The sequence below is a fragment of the Cicer arietinum genome, chromosome 2 (assembly GCF_000331145.2).
Source record: "Cicer arietinum cultivar CDC Frontier isolate Library 1 chromosome 2, Cicar.CDCFrontier_v2.0, whole genome shotgun sequence".
Lineage (NCBI taxonomy): Eukaryota > Viridiplantae > Streptophyta > Magnoliopsida > Fabales > Fabaceae > Cicer > Cicer arietinum.
Window position 1 is genome coordinate 4,405,709 of NC_021161.2, and position 13,020 is coordinate 4,418,728.

The 13,020-nt window shown below is 32.5% G+C and overlaps 1 protein-coding gene across 1 annotated transcript; it reads right to left on the reverse strand.

The window, feature by feature from the left end:
- Window positions 1-989: 989 nt before the first annotated feature.
- On the reverse strand, window positions 990-6,188 carry LOC101515168 (ras-related protein RABB1b). The gene is made up of 6 exons (XM_004489493.4): window positions 5,996-6,188; window positions 5,765-5,904; window positions 3,785-3,867; window positions 2,518-2,722; window positions 2,344-2,412; window positions 990-1,398 (listed from the first exon to the last, which is right to left on the reverse strand). Exons 1-6 carry the CDS (start codon window positions 6,039-6,041, stop codon window positions 1,306-1,308), a joined length of 636 nt encoding a protein of 211 aa, XP_004489550.1. The 5' UTR covers window positions 6,042-6,188; the 3' UTR covers window positions 990-1,305.
- Between the last annotated feature and the right edge of the window lie 6,832 nt (window positions 6,189-13,020).

A 13,020-nucleotide genomic window follows, 5' to 3' on the forward strand; every position in this document is an offset into this window, starting at 1 on the left:
CTTCTGAATTGAGAGTAAATATGTCTCTATTGCTTACCCCTATAAAATATATTTCGACTATTTATATAGGCATTTTATTGTTGGGTGTGTTTGTTAACAACATTTTAACAATGGTACTTCTATTTTATAAATTACATTGATGAAATTAAATATATATTATTAATATAACACTATATCAATAATCATTTGACAATTGGAACATAAAACTTCATATTGATTTTTTTTAAATCCACTTAAATTAAATAAATTAAAATATATCGGCGCAACGCGCGGATTAACATCTAGTTACTTTCTAATTGTTCGACTCTAGAAGAATCTCCTTATTTTCACTACACTTCTTATTAGCGCAGATATTTCGTAGAGCATAAATGATCATGTTCTTAAGCCATGTAACAAGTTCTTATTTTCCCCATAACCTGTGTTGAGTCAAACACCCCATGTATCCTTTATGGTTTCGATATCATCACCACATCTTGGACATAAATAATGATATCTAATATAAGTGTTAACAATCTGTTGATTCCTACAAAGAAAATGTCTAAGGCACAAGAAATGTGAAAAATAATTGGCAATATTTGTCTAAATTCCCGTAATTTTCTGATAAAAGATAGTAGCAGACGTACTATCCAGTAGTTTTTATCAATTTTAGGGCATAATGGACTTTCTCCTTTGAGAAGTGGTTAGAATTCAAAAACAACATACAAGAGGTCATTTGATTCTTAATAACATCAAGAACCTTTCCTCCTCAAAGAAGTTAGTTATGACCTTGACAATGTCATGTTCCTTGGTGAACCTTCCACCATAATCATCAATAGTAAATTCTAACCTATGAAGTATGGATACTATCACATACACTGGACATGATACTAACACATCGACACCGATAATAATTTGAAAAAATGAATTGATTGAATGTAATTAAAGTGTTGATATTGAACACCGTGACACACCTTTGACCAGGGGTATCAGTGCTATAGTGATTCTAACCATGAGCCAAACAAATTTTCACTTGTTTGATATTTGAATTGAGTGTCTATCATAGGTAATACCTACTCATAAAATTACTCTATGCTATTGCATAGAACAAATTCATAATGGCATTTAACATAACAACCAACAATTTCAAACATTTACTAAGCTTAACAGCTATTCAGTCAAATCTCCTCCCAAGAAGGCCTTTAAGAAAAACTATACATGAAATTGTAGGATTATCAAAAAGTTCATGTTTAGTCTAAAAGAGTATACACTCAGTTTTCCAGAGATAGATTGAGAAAAGGATTATATTCAGAGTTGTTTTCCTCCCAATCAGCCGCAACATGCACCTCCTGCAGCAACAGTTCCATCTCTGCCTCCTGACTGGCCTTGTGGACGTCCATACCCAACTTTTATACCACATGTCTGAAATAAATAATAGATTCATTACTAATTTTAGCCAAAAGAAAAAATTAGGCGACAGGAAAATGGACACGAATACTCTAAATACAAGTATCAAGCATTTGATGCAGCCGCATGATATGGACTGTTGAATCATAATCGGACGGGTCACAGTCCAACTTTGGAAAATCAGGTCCAAAATGTAGGGTTTCTAAAATGTGAGTCATCTGATCTTAATCTGTTGGACGGACTGTATAATTGCGTGAAAGTAAGGGATCCAAACTCTGGGAAGATTTCCTATTAATTTTATTTATTTTAAAGAAAATGGGACATGCATTATCAGTGTAAACTAGTTTTACATTGCCGTCCAACGAAAATCCAGTATTTTGCAACATCACACTTCCGTAACTGTATTTTAAAATTAGTGGTATGACATGATAAAATGAAGGACTCCCATTGGATGACAGTGTAAAACTATTTTAATTGTATGACATGATAAAATGGAGGACTCTCCTTAGATGTTAGTGTAAAACTATTTTAAACTTACCATGTTGTATATCCATTAAAGTCTCTTTATTTTAATGAATAAAAATAAGAAGAAAAAAAAAAGCATCCATGCTTCTGCTTCATGAGACACATTTTGGTGAAACCAACAATCAATAACACAACTACACAAGGTAATCTGATTTTATTAGTGTAGTAGAAGAAAGAGAAGATTAAAAAAGTAATTTTTATTATTATTTTAAGCAAACACAAATTATCTTCTAATTCACGTAAGATATCTAAAAACTAATCTCTAAATTATTTTATCTGAAAATCACTGTTTCTTCATCTTAAACAAACTGTTATCCATGATTTATAAACCCAACGCCATATAGGTGTGGCATGGGACCAATGCCGACCTGAGTCCAGGATCATCACAACTAATTTCTCATATCTGTTTACATGGAACTGACTGTAGTTAGTTACCTCATTGGACACATCGAAGACACCATCCTGGATGTTCTGAAGAATCTTTGCAGCAGTCTTTATGAAAGCCTGCAAAATAAGCACTAGGTTACTTTTGATGGTCACCAAAATCATAATATGCTTGAGGCTACCGTTTATGCTGCATCTTGCTTGCTATTGGTTGAGATCAATCACCTCTTCTACATTTTGAGCTGTCTTGGCAGAAGCCTCCATGAATAAAAGTCCATTTTCCTTAGCAAACTGCTCTCCCTCCTCTTTGCTTACCGCCCTTCGGTGAGATAGATCGCACTTGTTCCCTATGAGCGTGATTGTCATGTTAGGATTTGCATGCTGCCGGGCATCTTCCAACCAACTTGCTAAATGATTAAATGTCTCTCTCCTGATCCAACAAAAGAATTTTCTGGTTTTCAGTTAAAAGCGTGATTTGAAAAGTAAGCAAACCTCGCCACCACATCACACCACCGGATCTGGATTGTGCGCGCTATGACTACATGCAGTCAGCCATATTTGGATTGTATGATCAAAGATCGGACAGTCCATAATTCAATGCAAATTTTGATTTTTTTTTTAAATCTAAATACCGAGCTTGAAATCTTGATCGTCTGATCTTGATCGAACAACCCAAATGTGGCTGACTGCATGTAGTCGCGGAGTTGTGACTGCACACAACTCGGATCCCACACCACAGCATACAGAAAAGAAAAAAGGAAACGAATTGAACATAAGTTAATTTGTTTATATGGAATGAATGTGTATATTGTTTTGGAGCCCTTAGCAAAGGAAGAAGGATTACATACCACATTCATTTGTAAACTTGAGAAGAAGAAAAAAGAAAACCATGAAAACATGCTGCTTGCAACCACCAGTACTAGAGCTCCTCAGATGAGGTATTGGAAAACCAAAAAATCGCATAAGATGGTTTGAAATTTGAAGTTTGATGGTAAACTAAGCCACAAATGTTATAAGACTTCTAGTTCAGAAGAATTGAAACATTCAAATAGGACAATCAACAATAACAAAACAGAATGCAATGACAAAGCTTCAGTCAGCCACAAAAGGTTTGTAGACACCTAACTGCACAAATATAAAACATTTATCTTTGGTTGTTTAGGATTTGACTCATCTAGAGTGAAGGAAGGAGTTCCCTTTAACGAATAAAATTCGCAATTAGAACTATTGATTGGAATAACAATAACTGAGACTTTAACAATACGTGCATATATTTGTCGATCTATGGTTATTCTTGCATTTTATACTCGAAAGAGCAGTCTCTCAATTTGAAAGACTCAAATCCTTTTGTAAGTATTATGAATATCTACAAACATTTAGCATTCATCAGAGTGGAAAACATCATGCAAGGTGCATGTAATACAGTTAGGTATTATTCTCGGGATGCAGACCATGATTGTGGGGCAAACAAAGAGACAATAGCACCACAAACCTTGTAATGTCATAAACTAGAAGTGCCCCTGCTGCTCCTCTGTAGTAAGATCTAGTGATGGATCTAAAAGACTCTTGTCCAGCCTACAATTAAACAACATACTCTTCATCAGTATTTGAATCTTATTGAAAGCTACAACAGCGGAGGCGTGGACACTTCAACAAAATATAAGACTAAGTAATCCTATTTTGAGCTCTATTAAGACTGTTTGAACTTATTCATATTGTATAAATACACATCCATGATGGGATAAAGAAGAGCAGTGAAAGCATTCATTGCTGTATTAATTTAACCTCACCATGCAGAACCAAGAACTGTAGTTACAGGCTCATGCTAAAAAGGTGTCAAATATAATTAAAATAACTAGTTTTGCTAGGTTGAATGACTACAAATTTTGAGGACCATCTTCTTGGAATACCTCATAATAGAAGAAAATTAAGCAGTACCACAAATAAAGAAGTTGTAAGTAACCCGGGGCATATACAACTTAATTAAGCGCTTATAACAGAAGCACTTATCGTATAAGTGCTTATGTATAAGCTATTTCTATAGCAAAAGATAAAATAAAGTCAAATTATTTTCATAAGCTATCTTGGAAAGCTTATTGAAATAGGCTAAAAACAGCTTATGGACATATCGTAAGTTGTTTCTATCGCTCTCCCAAACAGTCCCACAAGTGTTTATGTCATAAGATAGGTGCAAATAAGTCAATTCAAACAGGCATGTCTCTGATGTATGCTTGTGCTTGAACAAATTCAAGCAGAGATTTGTCATCCTAAAACCCTTTAGATTTCGAGAGTAAATATCTTTTACTCACTCACACCATGGAGGGAAAGAAGAGACCGCACATATTCATTAAAGACATCTTTCATTTCACAAGTCTAACAATCAATCGCTTCTACACCAGCTGAATTAAGCAGCACCTTAATTGCTGTTTCCTTCTAATCCAAAGCATCACTTGTACAAAAACAACAATAACAACAACAAAGTCTTTTTCCACTAAGTAGAATCGGCTACATAAAATAAAACAGTAGACATCAAAAAATCATGTTGTATATTAGGTCGATAGATAGATTATCTGCCTCAGATCATGCTTATTGGAGTAATCCTTCATCTGGTCGACTTGTGATAGTAACACCTTCTTCCAACATCTATATCTACATTTACACACATGAGTGGATCCTCTCATGTTGAAAGAAACATGAGGGGGTAATCACGCATTTCTCTCATTGAACATATTAGATGAATAGTTGAGATTCAACATGAGAGGATCCATCACCTCCCCCACATACACATATAGAGATGGAGAGCCTTGTTCATACTCACATGTCCCTAGTCTACACCGCTATTTCCTATTATAGGACCAAAACAATAAATAGGAAAAATGTTTACCAAAAGAGTTTAATGAACATATAAAGTCACTACAAATCAATTTTACATTGACACTGGATGAAAAGTTTTCATTTTACTATGTCATATCATCAATTTAAAAATACAGTTATAAAAGTGGAGTAGTGTGGCAAACTAGTAACTTTATGTTGGATGTGATTTACCCTAATATTGCATATCCTTTAAACCCTTACCAAAAAACTAAATAAATATTCCAACCTTTATGAAACATTCACATTCAAATCCATTAGTTACAAATAGTTTGCTTTAGTGTTCAAGTTCTAATACATACCCCAACCAATTACTGTTATCACTTAATTTTTTTGGTGTAAACCAGATATCCTCTGTGATCAACTGCGGAGACTAATCCCTTGAGTCTTGTAAGACTCAAATGGGCAGCAAACTATCCCTAAGAATGTGAATACTGCTGCATGCCCAAGTTCGGATCCGAACCGGAGACTTTGGTTAAGCTAGAATAAACTCGTGTCATCTCATGTGATGTAATCGCTATTAGGTAACTATTACCACCTAATTTGAAATACCCTACCAAAAAAACTATTAAATAAATAAATTCTAGAGAGAGAAACTAACAGTGTCCCATATCTGAAGCTTAATAGGCCTAGAATCAATGGTGAGCATACGAGCACCAAACTCAACACCAATTGTAAGATCATGAACAGGTTGAAACCTCTTGTCGGTGAACTGAAGGAGCAGACAAGATTTCCCTACACCTGCACCACACGGAACAAAAAAACAAACTTGAAATCAGAATCAGTTACCCAATTGAGAGAAAAGCAAAAGGGTATAAACGAATTAACGAACCTGTGTCGCCGATGATGATGTACTTGAAGAGGTAATCGTACGACATGGTTAAGAATGACGAAACGAGGTCGTTTTAGAGTGAAAGAAGAATTATGTTACGTTTTGGTTTGGAGAATGAATTAATGTATTGTTGAATGAGTGTGGATGGATGGGTTTCAAATTGAATCACAATCAATCAAAAATACTAAGGTGACGTGTGATAGGAGCATGAAAAGAAACGTATACGTATACAGTTTATGTCTATAAATTTATATATATCTTGTATTCACGATTTTAATATTTGCAATTATATTAAGATTAGACAATTGAAATATTATATATTATACATTTATGAAATGTTAATTTTTCAATCCTTTAATATTAATTAGATAGCAGTTGATATTTGTGAATTATGATTACACGATATTTAAATTCTTATGTCGGAGATATCCACAATAGAGATAATAATAGTTATATATTAACTTTTTTAGTGAATAAAAATATTATTAAAAGATTTTATGATATTTGAAGGTGTTTTAGATTTTAATAATTCCTTATACTTTTTACATTTTGTAAAAAACATTGTGATTGTGTAAATTTTATTCTCTTCGTTTTATATCGCAAAAGAATATCAATAAGTCACAATTTTACATTGAAAATAAAATATTAATACCCTATATTCTTATTTATATAATTTTTACTAACTTACCTTTATATTTATATTGGCTTCCACTAATTAGCAAATAATATAAATATCCCAAATTGCTTTACCTTCAAGAAAGGAGTTTAAAGCCTAATTAATTCAAATAAAAATCACAAAGTGTAATTTTTTTTTTAATTAATTTTAAATTTTGAGAGTTAATGTTGTTTTTGAAATTCGAAAACCTTTGAAAACAATTTATGTCACCGAGAGTATTATTGGGTTGAGTCACGGACTAGGTCCCTTTCTTTAAGACGTTTCGAGGCACTGCCCAAAATTGTGCAAGGCAGACTATCAACCACGAAGTCTCCAGGATAAAACAGCTCAGATACTCTGTATCGGAGTTCTACTGCACTGTAGAAAACCGTTCTAGAATTACACCCTCAATATGGCAGTCTTACGATTGACACTCGTAATATGACAGTCTCACGACTGACACTCGTAGTATGGCACAATGACCACTCGAAAAAGAAGAAAGAGGTGAAGTAGTAAGAAGGGGGAAAAGAGAGAAAAGCCTCAGATGCGGAGAGCTTTTGGTGTGATTTTCCAACTAGGGAGAACCATCTATTTATAGAGGAAATTCGCAACTGGATATGAGAAATCCATGGATCACCAGAACGTGCGCTCCAAGTAGTGCTATCAGATACGTGTGCTCCAAGCCCCCAAAACGTGCGCCCCAAACTCAGGAAGTTGACTCTGACTTTTGACCGGACAGCAAGGAAACGTGAGACCAAAGATTAGGGTTTTGACCGAGCAAAAACAAACGCACGAATTCAGGGAGGAAGACTGGATCAGATATGACTAGGTGGAGGGCAGTTACATAATTAATGTTTCAATTAGAGATAGAACACAAGCAATCAGTTAATTAAAAAATGATTAATTAATTTTCAGTAAAAAAAAGCCAAAGCCGAGCCGGACGGACGGCGGCGCGCGCGTGTGGTGGTCAATTTGCTTGCGTTCTCCCTCCTTCACAAAATTGGGGTGCCCCTTGGGGCCCATCTCAAGTTCATTACCTCCACCTTATATACCCTACTAGTGTGTGGTATCCCTCCAATGCGGGACTTCTCAATTTTTTCAATTCACAACAACACTAGCTCTCATAAATGTCATCATTATTTCCAATGAATTTTTCATTAAAGGCATCATCATTTCCAACAGTTAATTGTAGATTTTTTTCCCAATAACCTATAATTCAAAAAAGTTTATCAAATTACTCCATTTTTCCAATAACAATATATATATATATATATATATATATATATAATTCATAAAAAGACAACAAAAAAAAACAAAATTTAAATTGTATAGATTAACTAGAGTTGTTTGTAACATTTGGATAATATTTTTAAGTATGGTCAGTTAACCGATATAGTCCGCATTTTTGCGATACACCTCATTATTTTCGTAGTGGCAAAAAAATGCAGACTATATCGGTTGACTATTCATACTAAAAAACATTGTTCAAATGTTACAGGCAACTGTAATCAATATATATATATATATATTGTTAATTTGAAAGAAAACTAATCGAAAACTTTTTTTTTTGTTTGAGAAATTGCCTTTAGGAAGTCGTCATTTACAAAGCAACGTGTAACCGATAATATAAAAAGGGTATTTTGTTATATAGTTTTGAAAATAGAATAGTTTGCTATTTATTTTTTAAAATATAGGGTATTGAAAGAAGAAGAAAACGTTACTTGTTTTGATTATTAGATATTTGAATATTCATACATCAATATATGACACCTAAAAATAGTATATGTTGAGATAAACTCTATATTTAAAGTTTTGATGAAAATAAACAAAAGTTAATTAAGAAAGTTAATTTTGATTCTAAAATGTTATGTTAATTTAACACGTGTTTTTGAGTGGATTTAATTAAGAACAGAATCAAACAAATCAAGAAAAGACAACAACAAGATCATTCTGCATCATAACAGAGAATGATCTCCAGCTTCAACAACTGCCCATCACAACATATTGGTCAAACCTTTTCTATCTCTTTGACAAAGAGTCTTCCCTGGAAATTATTCATATCTAATCAATACATGGCAAGGAACAAGTAGGAATCATCCAGACTCAAAAAGGTTATTTGATCTCAAAGATCAAAGAACTCAAAGACAGAAAAAAGTCATGACAGTCTGCAAACTCCAAAAATCAAATGTCAAGAGGGTTCGACCAATCTAGGCATATGACAAGACAATTACAAAGGAAATTCAGAACGTTTAAAACGGGAACTCCAAAATGATTATTGAAGCTCAAAAAAGTTCAAACTGACAAACCAAGAACGTTAATCATTCTCCGTCTTCTGCACAAAGACAACAACTATGTTTCTTCTCCAAATTGATCTGTAATTCATCTCCAACATTCTCAAGCTACACTCAAGACAAATAATGTACCATCCAAGATCAATAAAGAAACATCAAGAGTATTTTCTCTGCTTTAAATGCTAAACCATTAAAAGTCAAAAAGCTATTTCAAAGCAGGATTATTTTTATTCTGAAATAATATTTCAATCAAAAAAGCAAAGTCTCTCCAACAGCTCTTGTACTTTCATTTTGTGCCTCTACAGCCTATAAATAGAAGGCCAATATCTCGATTCAAGGCAAGAAATTCAAGTGCTTCGAAATTCATAATCAATCATATACATACTTGAAATTTTGCAAAAACAGAGGCAATCATACTCACTGATTTCTGCGAAACAGTTGTTGGTTTTTACTTATCAAATAGTTTGTGCAATTGTCATTAGATCCTTTGTAAAGAATCAATTCTCAAACAAGAGTTGAGAAATTTCAGATTCTGTCAAAACAATCAAATTGTAAAAACTCAAACTATAAGAGTTTTTTTATAGTTTGTTTTAAGATTACTTCCTATCAAGGTTAGATAGGTGTTGGTATTGCTTTCTGGGTAGAAAGCATTAGAGGTTGAAATAGATCAAGGTTGATCTAAGACTATGTGTTGTAAGTTCAAGAAAGCTCTTTTACACTTAGTGGAAAATCTCACAGTGTGAGGACTGGACGTAACCCATGTTGGGTGAACCAGGATAAAATCCTTGTGTGGTATTCTCTATCATATCTCTATATTTATCATACTGAATTAATTAAAACATAAACTGATTTTCTGTTTTCAACTAATCAAGGAACGTTCTCCGTTTTACTTCTAAAACCAAGAACGTTCTCCGTTTTCTGTTTTCATAACCAAGATCAATCTTGAGTTATTTTCTTAAGTTTTAACAGGAATTTTTAAAAGGTACATTTACAATTCAAACCTCCATTTCTTGTAAATCGACATTGCTACTTCAATATGTACGTGTTTGACAATAGTTAATTAATTAATAAATAGCATTCATGGATTATGAAATTGATTTATCAATTCGAATAAGTTGGATAATTGATTAGCATAGGTCTTAGTATTAGATGATCTTGTGTTTACTCGATTAATTGATTGAAGTTTTTGCTGTTGATGATTAGTTATTTATCATCAACAATTCAAAAATATCAACTTTTTTCGTATTGTGTAGCCAAATTAGTATCATATATCATAGTGACCATTTTGGTCATTTAACCCAGCTATATAAGAATGTTTTAACTTCATATATTGGTAGGATTTCATATTTGTAAGTCCAAGAGTTTCATAAATTCTTAAATGTTTGTAACTGTTTAGATAAAAAAAAAAAACATTTTTATATATGTTTTAATGACAACATATATTATAAAATAAATGATTAAATTTTATGAACGATGATCTGCTAATTATTATACTTGAATTTTATTTAACGAACATGAAATGCATAAGTGAACAAGCAAAAAGTCATCAACAAGTGCATAAGTACATTATCAATTATTATGAAATGGTGTTCTCATTATTAACAAGTTAATTGCATTTATAAATAGTCATATCAGTCGACAAAATAAAAAGAATCAACTTTGAAAAATAAATAATTTTAATATTAAGTCATTTATTAAGTCATTTGTTAAAAGAATGATGGAAGAACATTCACCAAAATGTTATGGTTATTTAATTAAAGAACAATTGACAAAATGGGTATTTTTAGAATAACAACATATAGTAAATCAATTGGTATTTCGCACACGGTATTCTCAACATTTAATGAGCAATTAAAAGTCAAGATTTGAAGGCCTACTTGCAAAAACAAACATGCAAATTGATCAACAAAATATTATGATTTATTAAAGATTATTCTGGTTAATCAAGATCAGTATGCTTTATCAAATGATCTTTCTAGTTTATCAAAAGATCATTCTGATTTATTAAAAGATTATTCTGATTTATTAAAAGATCATTATAGTTCATAAAAATAATAGTTTAAACAAACCAAGATCATTCTAGTTTTTTACAACATTAAGTACAGTCAAACAAATATCATTCTCGTTTGCGAAAGTATAAGTATGTTTTACACAAGATAATTCTGGATAATTTATTCTAAAAATGAAATTAATCAAATCCCATATTTAAAGTGAGTTAAACATCAAGGCAACTCAGGATCAAGTACAAAAGATTAAAATAAGCAAAACAACATAAAAAACCATAACAAGATCAATCCTCATATTGATGTCCTATGAAACAAGTACAATTAGGACAACAAGGATAATACATTGATGTTGCATCTCTGCAGAAAAGCATCATGGGTACAAAGCATAAAAAGAATGACATCAAACAACTGTCAAAAGCTCTCAGTCCAACACTCACTAAAAACATAAACTGTAAGACCCATAATTTTAAAAGTATACTTTATGTATTTTTGTGTATTTTGGATTTTGGCTCAGAGGTTTTTTTTAGCCAAAGTTAATAATATTTTGGAGTTTATATGATCAAAAAGATATTTTGACGCCGTTTAGAATTACTCGTCGATAAATAAATTAAATTAAGTGCGGTGAATCCTTTACGGAGAATTTAATGCGTTACAGGTGAAATGGTAATTTAACAAATATCTAGATATTAAGAGATATTTGTTAAGTTATATTTAATATATATATATATATATATATGTTTGTTTGGAGGGGAAAAGAAAGGAAATTAGAAGGAAGGAAAAGGAAAAGAAAAGGGTATAAAAAGGAAGGAAGAGAAAGGAAAGAAGGAAAAAGAAAGAAAAGAAAAGCAAGGGAAAGAAAGACAAGGTAGAGAAACACGGTGAAATGGTAATTTAACAAATATCTAGATATTAAGAGATATTTGTTAAGTTATATTTAATATATATATATATATATATATGTTTGTTTGGAGGGGAAAAGAAAGGAAATTAGAAGGAAGAAAAAGGAAAAGAAAAGGGTATAAAAAGGAAGGAAGAGAAAGGAAAGAAGGAAAAAGAAAGAAAAGAAAAGCAAGGGAAAGAAAGACAAGGTAGAGAAACACAAAATTTTCCTTCTTGTTCCTCTGCGCGTGCGAGAACCTTTCTCCCTCCTTCCTCCATTGTTGTTCATTTTTGCTTTCTTTGCTTTCCTTTAAATTCGAAAATAGAAACCCAAGGATTAGTGGATAAGAGAGCAAGGTTTTCTCAGCTCCATACTTCCTCTTTGATTCGAAAACGAAGAAAAACGGTATTAGGGATTCAAACACAAACCTCCCCGTTTCACCTAGATCTAAACTTCGTTTCAAGAAGTGATAGAAGGGAAAGTTGTTCACTACCACGCTACTGTGCTAGGGAACCAGCTTTGGAAGCGACGCTGCGAGCGGAGATTTTACCGGATTTACTCGCGGTACCGTAATCGCGCGTTAAAGCTAATGTGAAGGTAAGGGCTCCTTCCAAACTTCTAGTTTGCATTTAGGGACTTATCTGTGGTTGTGTGGAAAGGAATTTTGTTAGGGTTGGAGTATTGATTTGGGGGAAAATGGATCTAAGGCGTTATGGGTAAAATCTTAGAGTTAGGTCTTGGTTATATTGATGAACGTTTCGTGGAAAATGAATTTAAACTCATTTATGTATGATTTTGAGTAAATGAAACTTGTGTGTTTGAGTAGTGGATTGTGTCGATTTGTGTTCGTTGTTTTTGACGTGTTCTTAATTGATATTGATGAAATTTGATATGTGTATGGTTGAATTTTGTGGAAGAATGAATTGATGTGTTTTGATGTGTTTTGATGTGGGTTGAAAGTATGTTTGAGTTTGTTTTGTGTGGAATTTGAAAACCATTAAGTTAAACGAGGATTAAGAATGGGGAATCTCTTAATGTCTTGTTTACTTAATGTGCGTTTGTTTGTGAAAAATCGTTTAAGTTAACTGGGCGTTAAGAATGGGGAATCTCTTAATGTCTCGGTTACTTAATATTTGTTTTTGAAAATCGTTTAAGTTAACTGGGCGTTAAGAATAGGGAATCTCTTAATGTCT